The 23,790-nt window shown below is 38.9% G+C and overlaps 1 protein-coding gene across 4 annotated transcripts; it reads right to left on the bottom strand.

Moving 5' to 3' along the window:
- Window positions 1-15: 15 nt before the first annotated feature.
- LOC117429596 (pro-interleukin-16-like) lies at window positions 16-23,547 on the bottom strand. Of its 4 annotated transcripts, none has more exons than XM_058998928.1 (23): window positions 23,381-23,547; window positions 16,995-17,401; window positions 14,857-14,993; window positions 14,572-14,710; window positions 13,895-14,041; window positions 13,407-13,518; window positions 12,631-12,782; window positions 12,288-12,398; window positions 11,942-12,056; window positions 11,636-11,709; window positions 11,304-11,532; window positions 10,729-10,846; window positions 10,490-10,622; window positions 10,259-10,346; window positions 9,347-9,852; window positions 7,347-7,403; window positions 6,450-6,591; window positions 4,668-5,742; window positions 3,975-4,158; window positions 2,917-3,018; window positions 2,169-2,421; window positions 1,681-1,815; window positions 16-1,509 (listed from the first exon to the last, which is right to left on the bottom strand). In XM_058998928.1, exons 2-23 carry the CDS (start codon window positions 17,349-17,351, stop codon window positions 1,319-1,321), a joined length of 4,557 nt encoding a protein of 1,518 aa, XP_058854911.1. In that variant the 5' UTR covers window positions 17,352-17,401; window positions 23,381-23,547; the 3' UTR covers window positions 16-1,318. The 4 variants fall into 4 exon arrangements, with proteins under 4 accessions (XP_058854911.1, XP_058854909.1, XP_058854908.1 ...); XM_058998926.1 differs by lacking the exon at window positions 23,381-23,547 and adding an exon at window positions 21,345-21,670; XM_058998925.1 differs by lacking the exon at window positions 23,381-23,547 and adding an exon at window positions 19,235-19,333.
- Window positions 23,548-23,790: the final 243 nt, after the last annotated feature.

Here is a 23,790-nt window from a genome sequence, read left to right as displayed (position 1 = left end):
TTAAGTTGCTAAGTACATTATTGCATGGTACCAGAAGAGGTCACTAGACAAACTATATTGGTGTTGCTAATGTCAGATACAGAAGTCCATATTCACAAAGTATTTAGCACCATCCTATGTTAACACCAGGTTTTATTTTTTTCTAAAAAAATAAATAAAACAGCTTCAATTAAAAAAAAAAAACGAGAGTAATTTAGGGTAACTAATAAACTTTTGAAATAACAATGGAGATAATGTAATGTTTTATTGAACGCAATCAAAGAAAAACGTAACAGTATATTTTGGGCGTCAGAAGAAATATTTAAATGAATTGTAAAAATAAAAGAAAAACCTATTTTTATAGCTCTATAAAATACTTTATTTCCTGAAAAAAAAATACATTTCACTGACACAGAATATGACCAAAATTATAAATTTTACATTATACTGTGTCTCTTATATTATTATTATTATTTTTTTTTAAGAAGGAAAGTATTGCACATAAATGTGAACTCAAATTAGAATTATACTCTGCTGCCAATATTTTGTACCTTACATGAAAATCCAGCAATTCCATTTGTGCTTTTAAACCCAGGAGATTTAACAGATGTTGAGGACAAATCTGGAACACAGCACCTGCTGCTTACATAATTGTGAAAATGGTAAAATTGCTACAAAGGAAAAAAAAAGTTTGGCATAGTTTAAAAAGTTGTAGTCAACAGCATACAAATATTACAGTACCATCAAGCATTTTTTTTGTTGATGAATAAAGCAAACGAGCAAGCTGATATCTATCATCTGTTTTTTTCAGGGTTTCTAAAGTTCTTCAGATGTGCATTTCTTGCCTTGACATAGAAGAAGCAGGTAGCCTTTCTATAACTAGACTTTTAACGCTTGCTGGAAAGTGTAACATCAAACAAGAACTGTGCTAATGATTTGGAATAAATAGCTAAGAGAAACCAGACCACTGTATATTTTGGGTAGCTTTACACTCAAGTGACAACAAGATATTAAGACTACCACCAGGAATGCTGTACCCTTATACTGCAAGTGTCATTGTTATTATTGTTCACTATGGTCAACACTCTGGAAACATTTTAATTAAATGAACACTGAGACTCCTAATGTCCATTGTCTGGTGTCTCTCCCAGGTTTCGTTTCTCTGCGTTGAACAGTTTTTACACGGCTGTAGCTCGAGGTGGCCTTCCTAGCCGCCCTGCGATTGGAAAGCGAGCGTTTGGGGGCTTTGTTTGATAACACAGTGTCGTTTTCCTGCTGATTCCACGACAGAGACTGGCTTACACACCTCTGTTTAAAACCTTGAATGTCGGCAGCTGTTTTATTGTTCCTCTGCAGTGGCCTCAGATTTGCTCACATCAGTTTTTCTTCTGATAACAGCTCTGATAGGACCCTCCGGTAAGGCTTTAATGATGTTCCAGGCTTCGAAACGGGTCAGTCCCTGCAGGGCAGTACTCTGGATCTGCAGTAACTCGTCGCCCGGCTGGATCCTGCTCTGTTCAGCAGCCCCCCCTGAAAAGAGAAGCAGGAATGGAATGTTACTTTAGAATGTTGCATCACACCTAGGGTTGCACACATTGTACTTCCTTGCTTCCTCGTGACTTGTGAATTGTTTTTCAGGATAATGATGCAAGTTTATCCTGCAGTTTACAAGCAGCGCTGCATTTCCTTCCAACAGCTTACCTTTAAAAATTCTGTTGATGACAAGGGGCTTGTCTCCGTGAATGGACCCTTTGCCTCCTTCCAAACTAAACCCCACACCCCCGGCGTTCTTCTCCAGCTCGACAGCGATTGTATCGGAACCCGCATCCTCTGCATCTGAAAGCATAAAGTTATATTCAATGGTGTACATGTATTTTTCCCCATTTAATTCTCTTTCCTGTTATAAACCCCACACTTTGATTATTGCCTTATAGTGCCACCTAGTGGTGGCTGTAGATCTGCAGTCACTGCCACTGTTTATTTTTATCAGGATTAGATATCTCACTTCAAACATTTCGTCATTAATTTCAATAGGTGTCCAGGTGGGAGAGACAGTGAGAGAGTCAGGAGGTCCCAGACGTGAATGCTGACAGGGAAACAGACACATTTTGTGAATTTTGTGCTCATGAAAAGTGATGCTGGACTTTGTGGTTGTTTGTGATGTGGACTAATGCCCCAATCTGACTTACCTGTCATACTTGGATTTTCAACAGCACTTGTGGTCAAGCTGCTTTCACTGCTCTCATCATTTCCTGTGTCGCTCTCCTTTGACTTGCAAATAACGATGACCGCCTGCTTCAGCATCCTGGCCTGCCGGAGAATGGCTGTGCCCTCACTGTGCGTCACCTCTTTAAGGGATTGCCCGTTAATGGATAACAGCTCATCCCCTTTCTGAATGGTTCCTTCCTCTGATGCCAGTCCACTGGGAAATACCTTGTGTACCTGACAGCATGTGAATGAGATGTAAGATGCGAGCAAGAGCACCTTTTCAATACCTTTAATACAGTACTTTCAGCTGTTTTGTGCTATGGGGGTACTTGTCTTTTTATTTATTGTAGATCTTTTTATTGGCTATGCACACTTTTACTTAGCTTTTATTGTTTGTGTGCCGACACACCAAAATATGGATGCTACCTGGTGATGTAAATAGTAATTTTTTGTGGGATGGGGAAGGATGGAGGTAAGCAGGTCTTAACAATAGACAATAATTGTGGACTCATTGAATTATTGTTAATGCTGCAGTGTACTGCACACAGACACACACACACACAGGTTAGCTTTTTTGACAGCTTTGCTAAATTGAGGAAATAAGACAGACAGATACTTTTCCCAGTGATCATATAGTGTAGAAAAAACAACACCGGCTTCTCAAATACACATTCTCTTATTAAAACCCAATCTACCAATGCAAACAGTACTCCTATTTATTATACTCACTGTGGTCACTTTATTTTCAAGGTCTATCCCACCAGCAATACTGAATCCCAGCCCAGTGCCTTCTTCTTTGTGCAAAATTACAACGTGAATGTCTTCAAATTGCTGAATAATGAAACAATCACACAGTATATTAATACATAAAAGTAGCTTAATACTAAATATTACACAAAGCTCTAGTCTAGGTATTTTATACACTGCATTAAAAAAAACAAGTGGCGTCAAACTCACACCAGATGTGTTGTTACATGGTTTCCCGTTCGCAATACTTACTCTCCTCTGCAGTACCCAGTTTATTTCAGTACCAGCTGACCAGAGTGTCTTAATAAAGAGCAGCTGCTGCAATTAACAATAACAGAACGGATATTTGGTGTTTCTGAAGTGTTTTCCTCCAGGTGTTGTAACTAATGGAGAAGGCAGCTGTAGCCAATTGACCTGTCTTGTTTTGCCTATTAGAAATGCTGTCATGAGGGACACGGTTGTGCTTTTAAAACAATGGAAACAGAGACGTTGAGGGCTACCGGGACACTTAAATCCAGCTGAAAGGTGAATGCATTTTTAATAGGAACAGGAAAATATGTAACTGTTTCTTGATGCCCTTAGCCTTTTTGCTGCCAGAGGGAAATGCATAATGGGCACTTAGGTTATAAGCTAATTCATCCTGATAGAGTGTCAGATGAAGGAAAAAGAATTGGCCGCAACACAGCAAATATTTAGCTTGTAAAGGAAATGATCAAAGTTAGAACATATTGCAGTGCACTCCAGACAAATGCTTCTACCTGGTCTCAACCATCATATAGAATAGAGCACTGCACTGAATGAATCACAGCCCTGTTTTAACTGAATGATAAAAGGACACCATCTTTCACATTCAGACATTTCTTATAACACTTAATACACTGGAGGGCCTGCTCTCTATCACTTTTTTTAAATCATTAAACTAACTATGTTTGGTCAAACTTGATTGTGCTAGTCCTAAAACACGGTACAGAACGTTGCGTTCATTTAAAGGAGCTATGCAGACTCCAAAGAAGTGGTGAAGACAACAAGAAGACTTGTACCTTCAGGGTTTCTTCATCTAGGGCCTTCACCTCCTCTATCATCTTCTTGATCTCCTCTGCAGGAATGAGGGAGATGAGTGACTGGGCCGAGGCTGAGGAGGAGAGGGACGAGGTGCGTTCCCTCTTCCCGTCCTCTCTCTTCTCGTCCGCCATGCCTATCGTGCATTCTCTGAGCTCTGCCAAGCTATTGTGGAAGGAAAATGATTGTTTTAGCATTCTGCAAGCCTTACAGGAGCGATAACCAAGACTTTCAAATACACTTTCTTACTGCTGGTCCACTTTATATTGTGAGGAAGCTTTGGGAATAAGGCCCAATATTTTGTTGGGAGATTCAATATTCAACACTGCAATGCTGTCTGAAAATATTCTACAGGACATATAATATAGGAGGCTTCATTTGTAAAGTCATTAAGAATTTCTCAACCAATTCTTAATTCTTAATACCAAAAACAAAAGATTTTGTGATGCCAATTTACATTAACATTTTCTCCGCAGCATAAAAAGTATGAAAGCAGACCATTTTAAGTAATTTAAATTATACTGGAACTGAACCGGTCTAAATTTCATACTAGTATTTGAACTTAGGACTGTTCAAGCACTTGCTATACATTTGTTAGGTTTAAAATACCCAAGAACACGAGCTTACTTCTGATAACAAGGAGAAACAAAACTCATTCCTGTTGGGAAACTTACCTGACAGAAAATCCCTTTTCAGCATGGCTCAGGTCAACAGCAGGCGACCCGGGGGTCTTGTCAGCCCAGGACAAGTCATCGTCAGGAGCTGCTTGGGGGGATCCTGGAGCAGCAGACCAAGGGTTGCTGTGCCAGATGGAGGGGGACTGAGGAAGGGAACGCATTGACCTCATTAACGCATGCGATACTTGATTACTGAACGAGAGAATTTTACAGAGGCTTTCTCCATCATAGGTCTTCGGGTTGGAGGTTTCAGAGGACGGGGTGGTAGCCAGTGGGAAGCTTCTTGTCCGTTGGCTAGGGGATTTGAACACCACGTTTTCTTCAGGTTCCAGCGATGCTGTGGAGGGCACAGTTTTTGTGCTGCTGCTTCTCCTGGGGCTGGGCAATGAAGACGCTGGCGGGGGAGAGGAAGGTACCTCTGGCTCTGCTGCCGGGATGGTCACCTCTATTGCTGACTTGCTTTCATCAGGTGGGCTAACCTCAGCTGCTTTATTGGCAGCATGACAAGCAGTGTTGACAGCTGAAGTTGTGTCACTTCTGCTTGGAGGTTTGTCTACCAAGGGTAAAGACAGTGATGGAGAAATCCTCTTAGTTCCTCTTTCAGTAGATTCGGAGCTAGAGAAAGTTTCAAAAGAGCTAATTTTCTGTTTGAATGACAAGTTGGATTTGGTCAAAGTATTTCTTAAGCTCACACCAAACGTGCTTCTTGGATTTGGTGTGCCCCCGTCCCGAGGTTTGGTTGTTGCTGGCAGTTTTCCACTCTTTAAACCTTTCAGGCTCTGGCGAACCCAAACCGACTTTGGTGCCACTGGAGGACCTTTCTTAACATTCAGGGGGTCTTTTACAGCCGGAGCTCCATCAGGTGCATCCTTTTCGTGCACGGAGGAGCCGTTCAGGTCTGGTTGCCCATTCTCCTGACTCATGATGGCACAGCTTGGTTGTCCCTCAGTACTGTCTGAAATCCTTACCCACGGGTCTTGTGTTTGATGAGCCACAAAGAGATCCACGTGAGCTTGTCTTCTTAATGCTGGCCTTTTAGTTCCCGTAGAGAGGTTTGTAGGAGAACCAACACCTAGTTTGAAGCAGCCATATATTAAAATTATGAAGCCTGACTACATACAGCCTTTGTGTTGTTGGAAATAGTAAGGGTCAGTTTTTTTTTTGTTGTTGTTTTTATAAAAGAAGCCAAGGCAAAATATGATTTCCCCTTTGTTGACAAAAAGCCTCAACAGCACATAGAGGTGTTAGTGCTGAGTGAAGTAAGATACTAACGATCACATCCGCTATTAAAAGAGCCAAATCAAACAAGTGCTGCTTTGCAGAAAACATAGCTTATCAGTCTTACATTTAAAACATTGTACTGTTCAGCAAATGCATGTCCTTTTTTTCAAAGGGTATTTCTCAATGTTGATGGATTAGCAATGAGGGCTATTTACTGTAGTTTTATCTGGTTTTAGCAATCAAGTAGTGGAAACATTTGAAATGTTACAAGGTTTTTATAATAATCATTATTTTAAACCCCTATTACCATCCAAGAATGCTCAACAACCACTCAAAAAATACTGACATGGCTGAACTATGTTTGATTACTGCTTTTGTGAAAGGCTTTGCATTAAACCTCAGGAAACAGTCAAGGAAGCAACTACTATATCTTACACTTTTACCAGTCCAACAAAACCAGCACCTTATACTACAATATCCTACAAGATACACCTAATTCATTGTACCTAAAAAATAGATTATTTTTAAATGTGTTCTAGTGATAAAACGTATACATACTTTGGAGTCTTCCTTCTGCTCGTAAAGAGTTATCTTTTGCAGTTTCAGAGAAGTGACCAGAGTCCCCTGGTGATAATGAAGTCACGCAGAGAGTGTTAGTGTGAACCGTTTTAGTTCCTTCAGACACCAAGCTCCCTGCTTCCTGTAACACAAACAGGAAACAAGACAATTTGCACAGACCACAAAAGCTACAGCAATGCATCCGTTCATCTCTCAATTTGACATGCACCACCAAGGCATGCATTAAATAAACCGTATACATGAAATCAATTCTGCAGGCTGAAATCTAAACAATGCTGATTATGCAACAACTGGATCTGAATGTCTGTAAAACGCAGACATTAGTATTCATCTTGGTTTTATTAATATCTGATGTCCTAGCACAGGCATTTTGGAAAATCTTTGCATACAGTAGGGGAATCACAGTTGTTACATTTTACTAAAATAATTCAAAAAGTCCAGATTAACCACAAAAGTCAGGGAAAAAAATAAATAAATACATAAATACATAAAAATGGGGGTTGGGAGCCAATGAAAAGACGCCCTTTTAAAAGCTGACTGTGGCATACCTTGGGAAAGCATAGCAATGTGTAGTAAAGCATATTGGAAGCATGGTAAAGCATGTACAGTCAAATGCATGCATAGGAAAATCATGAGAAACTGTAAAATTGCCAAGCAAATTGACCATAGTTCACTTTTATAAGGGGCTTGATAGCACATTTCCAGGGTTCTGGTTTTTTCTTGTAATTAAGTCAAATTACTATGCAGTGAAGCACTGAAGCTTAATTTTGAATATTATGGAACTAGATGTTTTTACGTTAATTCAGCTATGCCCCACACTCAACACCTCCCCCTCCCCCATTTAAACACACAAATCAGAGAAATACTCAAACGTACATTTTTAAAGAGTAAATCAGGAATCTTTCTCAAAGCCATGAATAAACTGTAAAAAAACTAAAATCATGTAAAAAAAGTTATACTTCACATTTTTCAACATATAAAATTAAGATGCACAGAAAATGCATGCATATCATATGTAGTATATAGCTCTATTATCCACGCTTATCATTATCAAATAAAATTCACGTATGCAGTAAATAAATCTCATCTTTGTAGCCCACACCCTGTTTAATTGGTCGCTATAGCCTGGGTTATCAGATATGAGGTGGATAATAAATACACACAACATTAAATGGATTTATTCTCAATAGGAAAACCTTTCCTCTGGATAATTGAATGACAGCTACAGTGTATCTCATGTCTTATGAGTCTGGGTGTCTTAGCCACGGTCCGTCTAGACAAATCTACATACTCTCAGTTTTAAGCTATGCAGATGAATGGTTTGAGATGCTTGAGGATACAGGAAACTATCAGTCATGCTAACCACACTGCAATTTCTTTGTTCACCCAATACACCTGTCTTACCGACTTCCCTGGGTCACACTGAGCAGTAGTAAATGTCAATTTTAATTTGAACCCTCTATGGGTAAGATAAGTAATACAAGAGGACAATGTATGTTGTAAAAAAAACACATGAAAGGTTGGACCAAACCAGCAGATGGCGCTGTGAACCTCTTACAATATCTAATATAAATGAGTCCATCTCCTCTTTGTAGGTAGCAAATAGGATGGCTGATATGGACGTAAACAACAAACTGCCTGTATTCCAACAGATAGTAGTGATCAGGAAAGTGAGTAAAACAGCTCTGATGATGAGACACAGGTGCATAGAGATAGTGAACAGGCAGTTTCTTCTAAGAATGTGTTATTATTATTATTATTATTATTATTATTATTATTATTATTATTATTATTATTATTATTATTATTATTATTATTATTATTTAGTATTAGTGATGCATTACTACTACGACTACTACTAGTAGTAATAATAATAATACAAATAATAATGCACCACTTATACTAAATAATAATAATAATGTGGTAGTAATACTTATTATATGTGTATTTTCTCCAGGCTTAAAAGTAAAGTCCAGTTTATGTATTTAATTACAGATTCTAATATAAGTGATGGTAGTGAGAATGAAGACATCAGCCCTTCCTCACAGGCACATGACCCAGCAGACATAGCACGTATCCTTGAAATGACAATGAACAACCTTGGACATCTACAGGTCTTACAGCAAGACAAAAAAAAAATCAGCTGGAGATGATGTTGATTTGAAACGTGTTAAAAGGTTTGTGCATTTGCTGAGCACTATGTGGAAGCATATCCAGAAACAGTAAACGTGCAATGTATGTTTAAAAATACATCTTCATATTTTAATAATAAAAAAAAACATATATGTGGCCAGATTCATGTTTGTGAGACTTAAATCAATAAACATGAGTGTTGTAAAAAGTGTTCTGTTATATTTTTTATGGTGTGTACCATAAACACACCAGTTACTGTGCTCTTGCTGTTGGTCAAACTACATCTGCTCTGGCAACAGCCAGTGTAAACATCCACAGACAAACCTTGCCTGTTCTGCACTGAGGTTTGAGAGGTGTTATAATGTTACTTTGCAGCCTTTTCGTTTCAACAGGCCTCTTGACAAATGACACCCAGTATTATTATACAGTGCTCTATAATTGTGTGAGTGTGTGCATTGAAGTTATTACAAACACACTAACAGTCATATCATGCTTTTAAGGAAATCATCAGTGCATACTATGTCTTAAATTATATATCGCATCACGTAGCATATTCACATAGCGATAATGCTAGTAAAATGTGTAAGTATTAAAAGACTGAGGCTTAGCTTTGATAGGTGTAATGATAGTACAGAATCATTAGTATTTAACTCTAGGATCTCCACTTCTACCGGTCCTCAATTCGATAACCATCCTAACATGTTTAGTACGCAGAGTGGTTCATTTCTTTTATAAAATCCTACCTGGCACTTTGTAGTAGATGGTTTCCAGTCGTTGGGTGAATCTCCGTTCACACCTCCATGATCAGAAAAATGCTCTTCCTTTGAATCTTCTTGCTGTTTAAAATACCTCCTCGGTGGAGGCTTTGGCTTGGAGGCTCTTGCGGTTTTGATAATGAAGTCTATAGATTGTTGGCTGGAATGTTTGCTTTTAGGTACGTTGTAATCGTCTGGGTGAGGAGGGGATGGTTTGATCTCTATAACCGACCAGCCTGGCGATCCAGCCACAGTGCTTTGTGGAGCGGTCATGGGCACGTCAACACTGTGGACCCTGCACTTCATGCCTGCCTGCTGGGTTGAGTAGGCTGAGCCCCCGTTAGAACAGGGTGATCTGTGGTTGGAGCTCGTGTCGCTGCTTGAGCGGATCATCAGCTTCTGGGGTCTCCTGTTATTCAGTTGACTGAAACTTCTCTCCAAGCATTTTTCACACTTCTGCTTTCCATGGGAGCACGGCTCATTCTTTTTCAGGGCTGAAAGATAAGGGGCAATATATAGATATATATATTTTTTTTTTTTTTGGGGAGTAACACCAAAAATACATTCTGATTGCACCCCACACCCCCTATTCACAAACCTTTAGGACTGTTTCATGCAATGTTATTTTAAGGACTGTTTTTAAAAACATTTGCTTTGTTTAAACAGTGCTTTAAAAAATAAGAATAAACACTTGATGAACTGTGATTTTATTAATTTACATGGGCTTTAATTAAATAGTCCTTAACATTCCTTAATATGGTCCTTAATAAATTTAAATAGTTCCATATATTCTATAAGAAAGAAACATGTTCTGGTACTACTTTTGATCTACTGGTATAAAGCATGCTCAACCTTTACCTCCATACCATTTGAATGATTAAATCATGTTATTTTGTGTACCTTCTATACTCCACTGACTCTTGACTTTTTTCAGTTTGCTGTTTTCAACAGCTTGTGCAATGGCTTCGTTTAGCTGCTGTTCTGAAACCTAGAGAACAAATGATGACATTCTAGAGATAATCACTGAACAATTATGTTGAATGGGCTCTACAAAGGAGCTCTTTGTGTCGTTATGAATAAGCAAACACTTGTGGTCGCTATTGTACGAGAAACCAAGTGCACCCTACCTACCTTCGGATCCGGGTGACGACTGATGATAACCTGGACAGGCCCCGGGTGGCATTGGCTGAGGACTGTGTAAACCTCATTGAGAGTCATGCTGTGAACCACTGTTTCATTGATTTCTACGATTTCATCCCCACCCCTGAAATGCACAGTCAAAAACACTTTAAGGGCACGCATATGTCAAAAATACAGTAACACAAACAGGCAACTCAAATATACTGTTCCTGGGGTGTGTGAACAAATACCTTAGTCTTCCATCCATGTGGGCCACAGAGCCAGGGGAGAGGGTGTGGATGTAAATGCCAGGGTAGCCTTCACTGGAGGGGACACAGCACAGCCCAATCCCAAGGCCCACACCCAATTCTGAAGACAGGAGACAAGGTGAAAAGCTGCATTAAGCAAAAGATGAAATTATCTTATTGGTTGGCTTTTGTATTGCAGAAATGAGGATCCAAAATAGCAATATCTGTAGTTTACAAACGCAAAGATGCATTTCAATTATCGGATAAAAGCTAGGTTAACTGACTGTCATTACAAGTGAGGCCAAAGTCAAATTACTAGAGGCATCCTAGACCGTCTCAAAGGAGCAGCACTGCCAGTGGAAAGCACCACTTGTGCACAAAGATTACATTTCCAAAATCCAAATCCAGGCAGATATGATATGAAACATGTTTTATTACAATGGCATTAACCTTCATTCAAGCGATTCTACCCCCTTTTCAGTTTTTACCAAAACCGGCTGGGCCATTGACAAGAGTGCATCCAGTTTGTACTTTTTTACAAAGCAGTTTTGACCCCGAGGGGTCAGAGCGTGTTTCACCTTTGTGCAAAGTGATTTCCATCATGATTCTGTCTTTGGGCTTGGCTGGGCTGGGGAGGAAGCTGCAGTCTGCCAGCTCGGGGCCGGAGCAGCTTCCCCGGCTGCTGATGGTGGCGCTGGAGCTGAGGGAGCGCGAGCGGCACAGGTGGGAGACGCCGGAGGAGCTGGACGAGGCTCCGATCCGCAGGCTGGTCCGCACAGCCAGCGTCAGCAAGCCCTTCTTAGTTTGCTTCAAAACAAAATGCACAAAATGCAGCGCTCAGTAAAACCACCATTGTTAATTGTATTTTATAAATTGCTATAAAATCATGGATTTGCATTTTAGCATATACCTTAAATTTCTTCAGGGCCTCATCGTGGGTCAATCCATGCAGCGACTTGCCATTCAACTCCAGTATTTCATCTCCTGTGATACATAAAAATGCTGTTTGTACTGTGATCACTAGAGCCATAGTAAATATACAGCAAACCTGCTTAAGAAATGACTTCTCAGGTGTCCATCTAAACTGTGTTAGCCTGAGAAAGCTGCCGCCATGTTGGTAGCAAGTTTTCTTACATCTGCTGTAACATACTGTAATGCACAGCTACACAACAAAATGTACATGCAGAATAAAATGTATGACTTTGTGCTGCTGTACCTTCTTGTAATCTTCCATCAGATGCCGCTGCTCCACCTGGGAAAATAGTCTTGACATAGATTCCTATTGGTCCATACATGCTGTCCTTTCCACCGACTATACTGAACCCTAAACCCTGACGAGCGATAAAGACCATTGAGGTGAATGCAGAATCATCCAAATAAATGTCCATTCTTCAAATAAATAGGAGGAGTATATTTTTTATCGCCCCCCAAAACTATAGTAATCAGCCTTCAGATATTACATTTACATACAAGTAGAGGAATATGTGATTGTGGCAATTATGCATCTACAAGTAACAAAGTGCAAAATAATAATGTCATTTGTTAGAATAAAACCAAGTTACCTTGCCTTGACCCTTCATCAGAACGATATTAGAAATAACAAAGGCTTGCACGCTGCTGCTCGAGTTCACTAAGTGTGCCGAGCTTAAAGACCGAGTGGGTCTTGCAATAACCTTTTGAGGAAAAAAAAACAAAGACATGTAATACGTAATGTACAAACAATGAAATCGTGTAGCGATCCTATTGGCATGCCCTTATTGCAGTCCCCATGGTGCCTTGTGGCGCCAGCACAGATGGGTCTTTTAACTTTTAAATAGTCATGCTGCTCACACAACCTTACCCAGTAAGACACCAAACTATTACAGCTGTATACACATGTGATCTTTTCTGTTGACTGCTTCTTACCTGGGCAGGTGCATCAGGAAACTCCAGCTGCTGGGAGAGTGCCTTCCTGTTGCCGTAGAAACCGGGATTTCCCTGTGTGTTGTTACTATTATACATCTCTGGTGTTTTAATGATAAGGGCATCTAAATCTCCAATCCAATAGGGATTGACACCTGAAACACACACAAGGGGAACACTTCACATTGAGTGACCCTAACTACACTGTAATTACACTGTCATTGCATATGTGGTTACATAGTACGTATCTACAACCACATGTGCAAAAACAGTGCTATTACAAAAGACACTAGCAACTGCCAACATTTCTTTTTTTATTTTGTAATTAAGCAAGTTGTTTCATACAACCATATTGTGTTATTACAGTGCAATGTAGTTAGTGGCATTTAAAAACACTGAACAAAGAAAACACAAGTAACAAATCTGGTATACAGAATTTAATTTTCTTCTACAGTGGTAACAAGCCTATAAAGAAATGTCTAATTAACACTAGACTCCATTGATATTTAACTCCCCTCCACACACACACACACACACACACACGCACGCACGCACGCACGCACGCACACACACACACACACACTATTCCTGGGGAAATGAGAGTTCATAATCAGTGATAATTGCTCAGGCTATTAACATGCATTTTTTGGAATTACCTGCTCATTTACATGATTAAACTGGTTTATATATAGTTTAGAATTTAGTATGACAAGCTTAGCATGATTTTATGAAAATAGGAAGGGGTTAATATGTTCATATTTATTCAAATGCATACTTACTAGTAGAATTACTCCGAGTCCTTTTACAGGACAACTTGGTCTGGGAATAATTATCAGATTTTTCTGCATGACGCTCTTTGGATCCCTCCCCAGTCATGTCTGTGCTGTTTCTCTGCAACCAGTTAGAAAGATAATCAACCTTAAAACGCAAGTTGCATCTTGACATCTGTACTCTGTTAAACAAAGCACACATCATTATAACTTGATGCCTGCATTCCTGTGCCTAGTCAACAATAGATGGTAAGTCTGTTTATGTACCACACAGTTGGTAAAGACAAGCAAAAACCAGTATGGTGGGGGAAAAAAATGTTAGAATGTATGGAAAAAAAGCACTGTACAGTACATCTTTTTTGTGCAGTTAGTGTTTAAGTTGTTCATTGCAGATTTGGAAAGAAAAGAAATGAATCAGTTATGCTGATAGCATTTTACTTTGAGAGAAGCTGGTCAAAGAGAATGAGCCTGATTAGGGGTAAGGCAGTGGCAGTCACCTTTGGGGGAATGTCGTTCCCAGCATTTTCTTTATCAATGATGTTTGTCTGAGGCTGCAGGTTTTCCTTGTCGGTAGTTGGTGGTGCAGAAACCGAGGTAGATCTGTTACATAAAAGTGACCCCTTATCTTCATCTACAGGACAAGTCTGTAAAAGAAAAATATAGAGAGAAATAAGCTATGGCCGCATGTCATTATGCAAGTTATTCTTTTCTTTATTTTTTTAATGTCTTTGATGACTTAGCTACTGTACAGATTTTCATGAAAATGTTCTTCCATGCATACATTTTTTTTTATCCATCAGAACAGACTTCAAGAAAACATTCTTTAATTAACTCATGATCTTTGTGAATAGGACCCTGTGTCTCATAAGAAACATCACTTGGAAGCTGTGCAGTGGTGCAGAGTTTAGTGTTACTGACATTTTTTTAAATCCCACCTGTAACTCTTATCTTTCTGTGCTCAGAAAAAATAGTAAACCTCAAATTAATTCTGAGATGCTCAGTCCTTTATAGTACAAATTCATGTTTGTTAATCTGAAGACAAATAGAACGTATTCAGTCGTCATTTACAATGTCACTTGTTAGTAGTGTTTTATTGGAAGTTTTACATTTACTAAGCCTAGTAAAATTCAGTGATTGCAGTTAAATGTTTTTTTTGTTTTTTTTTAAAGCGTACCATTAGCTTGGTGGAAACTACCAAATCCACTAGCCCTGTTGCTGTCTGGAGCACAGCCTCAGCCTCATGTCTTGAGAGGCCAGTCAGGGATTGTCCATTCACTGTTAGCAGCTCATCCCCAGGCTGAAGACGACCATCTCTGAGTAGAGAGCAAAGGATGTAGCAGACAATATAATGGTAACAGTACACTTGTAAGTATAATCCAGAAAGCATGTACAAGGCTACAGAGAAATGTAGGACAGCAGACCACCACCACTTGAATCAGTGGTACAGACTGAGGCTTACCTGTGTGCTGCCCCTCCATTCATCACATGGCTAACAGTAATTCCTTTGTTTGGTACTGCAGAGGTGTTATTTGCAGAGATTTGAATCCCCAGACCTTCATCACCAGTAGCCACACACAATTTCCAGATGCTGCTTTCCTGTTTAATAACAAGACACCAGTGGTATAAATATAAAGCTGCTGTTCTTTCAGGGTTCACATAGGCTGCTTTTGTTGGGATTGAGACAGAGTAAGTGGCCCTTCTCATGTTCCGCTTCACACAAGTTTTCAATTCATTTAATATCCATCAGTGTGTATACATTAGAGAATTACCTCCCCCCACTTCCCCGGAACGTTTGATTTCAATGAGATTCTGTCATATTGTAATTGCACTGTTGTTTCCCTTAACAAGAATGTTGCATTTAAATGTTAGTCACATGTTGTAGGGTGAGAAATCCATAGATTTTGAATGAATTGTCTGCCAAGTTTAAAGAGTTGTTCAATCAAGTTTTCTGCAAGGTACCGTGAGAGCATTTAGGCACAACTGTGTATTCAAATATAGCAATGAGAGCATGATAACTTATTCTGTATTATGAATTTACTTTTAGTCATTTTAATATGTCTTATAATTGTCTTAAATATGGATTTGTCAACATACAGCATTTTTTTTTCCCCAGCTGAAAAAAATAAATAGTTAATCTATTTTAATCCATGTTGAAATCAGTGCAGCCTCATGTTTGACCATAGGCTGTTGTTGTTTAGAAAAAAGCCTGTTTCCATGACATCAATGGAATTTCTTCTGCGATCTGCATCAGGATTTTATGAACAACTTTATCCCCTCAGGGTTCCTTTGTGTAAACCCAGTAGATATTGCACCGTACGTGGATATGAGCAGCAGACAATTACAATATACTGGCCATGTGATTAGCAGTATTTGATTTGCATAAGAAATTGCAAGATAACAAACAAGGAAAAAAGACTAATTGGAAACAACTTACAGTGCTTTAACTACATTTCAAAATGTAGCAGTCAGGAGTCTTTCATTTAGATTTCTTTCATTTAGAAGCTGCTTTCTCATTTAAAAAAAAATCCAGCTATTTTCTGAGGGTACATAGCATGGCCTTTGAAAGTCATAATTGTGAAATTATTTATTTTTTTTTTTTTTTTACTTATCTCAATTCGAAGTCCACAAGCTACCGTCCAACCGCAAACATCAAACAACATCACTTATGAGTCTTATAATGGAAAAACAAAACCAAAATGGAAAAAATGGCTATCCTTAGATGTCTCCTGGAATTAGCAGCCGTTTACAGCTTAGCTGCCAAATCTCATTGAACTTCAAGTCAAATGGACAAATATTCGTCATGCTGTGAGCTGCTCTTTCAAAATACATCTTAACATACCGGTGAAATGCTAAGGGTTCAAAAATTAATACCACACCACAATGTATGGCTTGTTAAAAGGATGCATATATTTACAATATAGAAGAAAAAAACATGAAACCACAAAATCCTAATTTATTAAAGCTGAATAGCTCATCAATGACTTATCAACCATCTACACACATAACAACATGGCTAACCAATAGAGAAAGCATATTCCTATAGAAGCATTTATACTGCAAATGTAATAATGTTCTAATAACTTTCACATAGCAATAGATGAACTATTCAACACTAGTTCATAATTTACTGGCTATATTATTATTTGTCTTATTCTATCCTTCAAGAAGCATAAAAAAGAAACATACAAATATTGTATATAGAAAATGCATGTTTTAATTGTAATAATATGAATTATCTTCTTATTATATTCCATTAGATAATTGAACCCAATTTATGAAGTGCACTGGATATGAATTTACAATCAGTTATCAGCAGTTAAACCTTCATCATAGTGAATCCTAGGAAAAGGGTTCAACTTTCAGCATTTTTAGAAAACTATAGAGCTGTATTTTCACAATTTATTCATAATTAATATTGATAAAATGTTGATATCAATTCTGCAAACTAATTGTCTTTTAAAAACAAAATATGTTTCTAATATGTACAATAAGCATAACTATATATATATATATAGAGAGAGAGAGAGAGAGAGAGAGAGAGAGATAGAAAGATAGATAGATAGATAGTCAATCTGAAAAATCTTAAACATCCTGTACCTTAATGGAAAATGTTCTCCTCATAGTCTTCTTGGCATGTTCCTCATGTTCTCCTGTGGTCCTTTGTGGGTCACAATCTTTGTGTTCAGCAGAGTGTGTAGTGGACAGCACCTGTGCCCTGGGGTTTCTCTCCGATCTTTCTCTCCCACTGTATTTCTCGTTTTCAGCTGGATCAGGGTATTTTTCCTCCGGGCTCGATCCTTCGTCACTGTTTTTGGAATTGCACAGTATTAACGACCTGGAAATGAGCCCAAGCTTCCGCGACCTCCTGTTGGTTTTGCCTGTAGTGCTTCTCCTCTCCGTCTTCATCGCAAGCCCATTAGCTTTCTTCTTGTGGTTGGTATAGCTGTGCGGCATGTTTGCTGATGGATTTCCTCTGCCCTGGCCAGCTAATGGAAAGAGACTTTCTGTAAAGCAATTAGAAAATTCAGTTAGGAATCCTGTTTCATAAGTGTTCTGAGAGACTGTTGAGGCAGACTAGATAAAAGCTCTTTTCTTCCTTGCTTAGAAAGCACATGTTGCCTCATGACTTCCTATTAATTCCCATCTTGGAGTTTTGTACTTTGCACAGGACTCTTTACCTCCATTGGCTCTTAGAGACTGGATAATATAGGGAGGATTTAGAAATGCTGTGGGTCAACGTGAGGTTTCTTGCAGACCTCCACCAATGCATTTCAATCCTGACAGGAATGGCTACCCCTTCTATTTACTCTGATTTGCCCAAATACTAAACTACACCAGATCTGTAACCAGCCCTAAACCAACACCTGATTCGTATTTTAATGAAAATTACATTGCTTTATTACTATAGGCTACAGTATATGTAAAATATATGTCACCCACACCCTTATCAATAACATTGGGCATCACTGATGTATAACAACAAAGCACAAAGGGGTTGAAAAATGAGCTCTTACTTTATACACACGCAGGTCAGCTCCAAATAAGAAGCCAAATTGAGCATCATGTGTTTGGGTTGGTTACTAGAAGAATGTACTTCCTGATATCTAGTTAAACCTGATTCATATACAGTGTTCGTTTTATTTATGTTTTATTAAACTAAATGTTTTTAGTAAGCAATGATGCAGCTCATCGAGAACGGCCACATCAATACAGTGTCAGCCAAACAAAGTCAGCAAGTTTTCTTAGCACGGAGGAATAGTGTATTTATTTATTCCACATTCAGAAGAGGAGTGTGATCACTGAGATTTCCGTAGGGTTCAGTGTTTGTTCAATATGTTTTTGAGTATGTGTTGGGAAGATAGCATGAGGGGGTAAAATATTAAACTTCAATAGTAATTTTGGTTCAGGTATGAAATATTATGTTAACTAATGTATTCTTCAGTGTTTTCTTGTTGTTATATTCACTTTGTATATCACATAACAACAGCAAGAATACCGTAGATAACTCTTCTACTGTATGTCATACCCATACCAAGTAGCTTTGTAAGCTGTCAAAGCTGTCACAGTCTGTACCTGATTCACTGTCTCCCCTGTGTTAACAAGACCATTTCATTCTATCAGTTTCATATTGCGTTCTTCTAAGATAAGGCCTACAGCTGTAATATGTCATGTTGATGTCCAAGTCTAACCTTAATCTACTTTCTCTACAGCAGAGAACTTGTAATACATTAAATGGGGAGCTGAAATATTTTATTCTGCACAGTCCACAGCTGGACATAAAAAAACAAAAAAAGAAAGTGTTTTTATAATGTGCAAATACATTTTATTGCAAAATGTGTGTTTTCCATCCAGCTCTCTATACACACGCACAGTGTTCTTTGATTCTTTTCCAAGTCCTAGTTATTTTGGCTTGTGCTCCAGCACAGAGAAGTTGACAGCACTAAGTCGGTTTCCAATACAGACAACAGCCTCTGTCACAGCCTGAGAATGTCCTTTGCTCTCCATCAGAGTTCTAATAGAGTGTGACAAATAAAAAGCTATAGTTATGCAAACTCTGAACCTTGCCACATTTAACAAACAGCACTGCACTTTCCCAGCACACTGTCTTACTGGAAGTTTTTTTTTTCTGTTTGGACTGGCAGACCATGCTGGCTAACCTCAAAAGTACCCAGACCAATGAATAATAAGAAGTGTTGCATGATATAAACTATCAATCACAAGAGAAACTGACCTGTGAACTCATTAGCTGTTTATAAACAAAAGCAGCAGACTGATGAATAATTTGCCATTTAAAGAAACACATGTTTATTTTCCCTTGGATTAGGTGAGATACAAACCTTTTTTTTCTCTAAGGAGGATGAGTTTATGACATGCAAGGGTGTGGCTGTTATTCCAGCTGAAAGGCATTATAACTGCAGCAACAGCTACTTCTGGCATCATTTGGTCCGTCTAGCAAGGGGTATAAGGATGGCAGTGTATTAGTGCTTACTTTTGAATCTGTGTTTTGTTTCCATGGCAATCTAATGCCTGTGCACTTTTTAAGAAGTCGTCCTGAGACAATTTCTTAAAACGTGGCAGGTTTTAGAAGGGCACTGAGCTCCAGCCTGGATTCATATGGTTCAAATTCCCAGCAGTTACATGCTGGCACACTGGCATGCTGGCACACTGGCAGACTGGCACACTGGCACTCTGGCACACTGGCACGCTGGCAGCCTGTGGGATCATGAAATCCCAGCACAGATGCACAGATGCACCGTCTAAAATCCTGATGTATAAAAAGAGGGACCCTGGCAGAATATACCGGTATATATTTTTATAATGGGCAGCAGTGTGGAGTAGTGGTTAGGGCTCTGGACTCTTGACCGGAGGGTTGTGGGTTCAATCCCCAGTGGGGGACAATGCTGCTGTATCCTTGAGCAAGGTACTTTACCTAGATTGCTCCAGTAAAAACCCAACTGTATAAATGGGTAATTGTATGGAAAAATAATGTGATATCTTGTAACAATTGTAAGTCGCCCTGGATAAGGGCATCTGCTAAGAAATAAATAATAACAATCTGGTCATGCTCAATGTGCCCCTTTTATATATGCATTGTTTTTACACCTATGGTTTCTGTACAGTTCATAGTTTACCGTGCTGTTCCCATTCTCAGACTGTGCATTTAGTTCACCTTATCACTCTTCTGTTCTTTATTTTGCTAGGCTGTGCTTTACCATGCTCTCACTATGCTTTACTTACCCCCCTTTGCTATGCTTTTACCATGCTATATCACTGTACATGTTTTTACAGAAGTTTGTAGGATTGGCCCCTTCTATTCTGCTGTGCCTTTGTTGTGGCAGGCTGGATGACAGACCTCCCAATGAAACTGAAGAACCTCTGCCCTGTTTGATTTAGAAAGCTGTTCAATCGGCATCCACTTTTTTTTACAGCTTTAACTTCCTGTTTACTTGATGAAATACAGTCTGTGTTGCACAGTTAGGCAATAGAGACTGAAAAAGCTCAACTGACTAGCATACTGTCAGACTATGTTATGTTGTATGTACAGTACAAAGTTAAAATAATACAACTTTTATCTGAGTGTCATGTCTGAAAACATATCTTAGAGGCTGCATACAGAAATGAACCGGTTGCATACTGTAGGTGTCCAACAGAGAGCTCCATTTGATAAGATGTTGAAATGATCATATAAAGGATTGCCACATTCTTCTCCCACCTGGACCAGCCTCTCTTTCGGCAGTGCTGTGTGATGTACTGCCATTGATTCTCCCCCTTCCCGGTGAGAGAAGGTGCAAAGCTCTACCACCACACAAGCAGACGATCCGGACCCTTGTACATACAGTAGTGGTTAAGTCGCTCACTTGCAACGTGAGCGGTCACCGTTCCTAGCCCAGGCTCTGCCCTGTTATGTTGATGCCTTCACCCGGATCTCATAGACTGGCTGCAGCGAATCACAGAGGTTAACAAGGGAAGAGTGTAGTGGACAGTGTTGCCGTTACAGATTCTGCCCCCTGTCAGTGATCTATAGCTACAACTGCAGATAAACATGGCTCTTTTGTGAATAAGCCCCTCACTCGAGGTGTGAGTGGTCAAAGGTTTATGCAAAGTCTCCACCATGTTACACACGTACCAAGAGAAAGACAATGCAGTCTATTTGTATTATTGGTACTGATAATGGAAAGATTTCTACACAACCCACAGCTATGAGGAGCACACCTCAGACTCTGCCTGGCACAGTTCCTCAAACTGTTAAAGAACTAGAGAACCAGATGCCTACAGAGTACAGACACAGTCCTTGTCTCACCAGCCAAGATTAAAGAATAGCTCCACTGGCCACTGGTTGGTAGCTGGATTATCACAATTATATAAATAGCATAAACAGGACGAGAGTTATTATTTAAAATAAGTTGTCGGAGTCTCTTAAGCTTTAGTTGCATTCCTTTAACTCACCTGGCATTGCTTCTCTTTCAAACTGACTCCTCAAAGAAAACATGGAGATACAGTCCAAGCAAGCATATGCTGTGAGTAGACCTTTATCCAGTCCTTGAGGTACCCCAGAGAACACAATGTCATTCCACACTGTCTTAAGTTTTCCCAGTTTTGAAGCAGGTGTCCGTTTGCAGTGCAGCTTCTAGAGAAAGCGTCCTGTATTTGCCACTGCCTTCCACGATTGTATCTGGCATCAAGTTACTCACACCCCTTTCCCACTAAGTAAAAGAAACTGCAGCAACGTAATGTATGACTCTACTTTTCCTCAATCATACTCCAAATGGAGTTTGGCCCATTGGGTCTTAAAATAAAAAACAAATTTACAAAAAAAAAAAAAAAAAAAAGCACATTCTTCCCTTAATTAGCACTGCTGTGTGAGACTGAGTTTCCTTTAAGACTCTGCGACTCGAATATTGATGCAACAGAACAGTAATGTTGTTTTGTTTCAAAACCTTAGCCAAGGCTTGGTTTTGCTTGAGTGCCCTTGATAAGCTTGTGAGCTAGCAAGCAAGACAATGACAAAACTTCATTCATAGAAAGAAATGAAGCAAAATATCACATTAAATACATTCATTCGAAAGCTTGTGTGGAGAAAAGCTGTATTTGGAAGAAACACAGTGATTTATATTCCATTGACATGCAGTTCATTTTCTGAATGTTACCACACAGAGTGCAACTGGTACTGCTAATGTCAGTTGTGTGTTGGCCATGCCCCTCACTTTCTGTTCCAGAACCTGTTCTAAATTCTGAGTTCATTCCAAAATAAATATGAACACATTATGATTCTGTTGTGCAATAAAGTATCCATGTATAATAAACTTAACACTGTCAGTACATTTTGGCGGCTCTATATATGTTTGTATATATGTCTGTATGTGGGTGAATGTGTGGTTCTTAAAAAGCAAAAGATTTAATAAATGTATTTATGCTATTTATTTATATATATATATATATATATATATATATATATATAGTGGTTATTATAGTTAAGAATATATGTGTGTTTACAAGCTACAAAGAAAGAAATCCACTTATTTTAGTCCAACAAAAATGTATTCTGTTTGCCACCCCACAGGTATGCACAGCCTGGCCTAATGCAAGTTACTGTATACTGTAGATGCACTGTCTAATTACCTTCCCTGTCCCAGCCACCAGACATCCGCTGAGCAGCCCGCACCCAGTACATTTTAAATGGAGCTCTGTTGAAAATGAATGCGCTAACGTGGTCTACAGTAGCTGTTAAACCAGATACTGTTCTTAACTCCCTGTTGTTAAATCCCATCCCTGAAAGCAGTAACTACACCTTTGGGAAGATTTTGTATTTTCTTATTTCCTTCTGTGTGTGTTGACCTATTTCAATGAGCCCTACAAGCTGCTATTCCAAGAGGATTATCCATTCAATCTGCCCTAGTGTATATGCTATTTATCATGCCTGTTGAACTTAGAATAACATTACAGTAAATACCAAATCATTACAGTTATATCACAATGACATTTCATTCTGCATTTTTTACATGATTCCTTATTACTGACATACCCTTCAAACACTAAAAACCTCCACGGGTCTTAAAGAGTTGTATGCTGACCTTTTTAAATGTATAGCTTACTATGCTTCTGTGTGCTTTACCATGCCTTCACTGCACTTTTCTGTACTTTAATTGGCTCAAAACATATAAATTACAAAACAAGTTTCTATAAAAACACTATTTGCCTCTTTCAGCTATCCAGCTGTACGTTGGCTATGCCCTTCACATTCTGTTCCCAAGCCTGTTTTAAATTCTAATAGCTGATGTCAAAACAGCAGGGCTTGAATTAGGAAATCCTGAGGAGTCTCAGAAAAGCAGGGTCTACCTGATCTGCTGGGTTCACGTCCATCTTCTAAAGCAGAAAACTACTGCAGAACCTTTCTTTGGAATCCAGCACGACAGGCAGCATTGTATTATATCAGACATTCTGTTTCAACAACTAAAAAACAGAAAATGAAACACATTACTTACCAGAGTTGATTATCTCCTTTACAAATTAAACCCCTGATGCCTGTTGATGGAATAGAGAGGAGGGGATGTATTGGTTCCATTGTTTTTACCACATGTCAAATGAAATAAAAAGATCTGGATATATTTGTGTTTCAGGCTGTCGAGCGCTATGAATTACAGTTTAACAATCTAGCTTTTCTACTCAGAAGAGTTTTTTTTTTTTTCTTAACCCATTGCCAGAAAGTTTCAATGATTTAGATTGGGTACTTGCAACTACCGCCCTCCCTTTTAGCAGCTGTGTATAAAGATGTCACTTCACTGCATTAACCACTTAGTTGTAACCTATTCCTGTCTCACAATTAGTATATTGCTTTTAAAGCATAATATCATGTTGGCCTTAAGAAAGTGTATCTCACAGTAAATCACTGTGC

This window comes from Acipenser ruthenus, chromosome 24 (assembly GCF_902713425.1).
Source record: "Acipenser ruthenus chromosome 24, fAciRut3.2 maternal haplotype, whole genome shotgun sequence".
Lineage (NCBI taxonomy): Eukaryota > Metazoa > Chordata > Actinopteri > Acipenseriformes > Acipenseridae > Acipenser > Acipenser ruthenus.
Note: the sequence above shows the minus strand (reverse complement) of the source record. Positions and strands in the feature narration are given on the sequence as shown.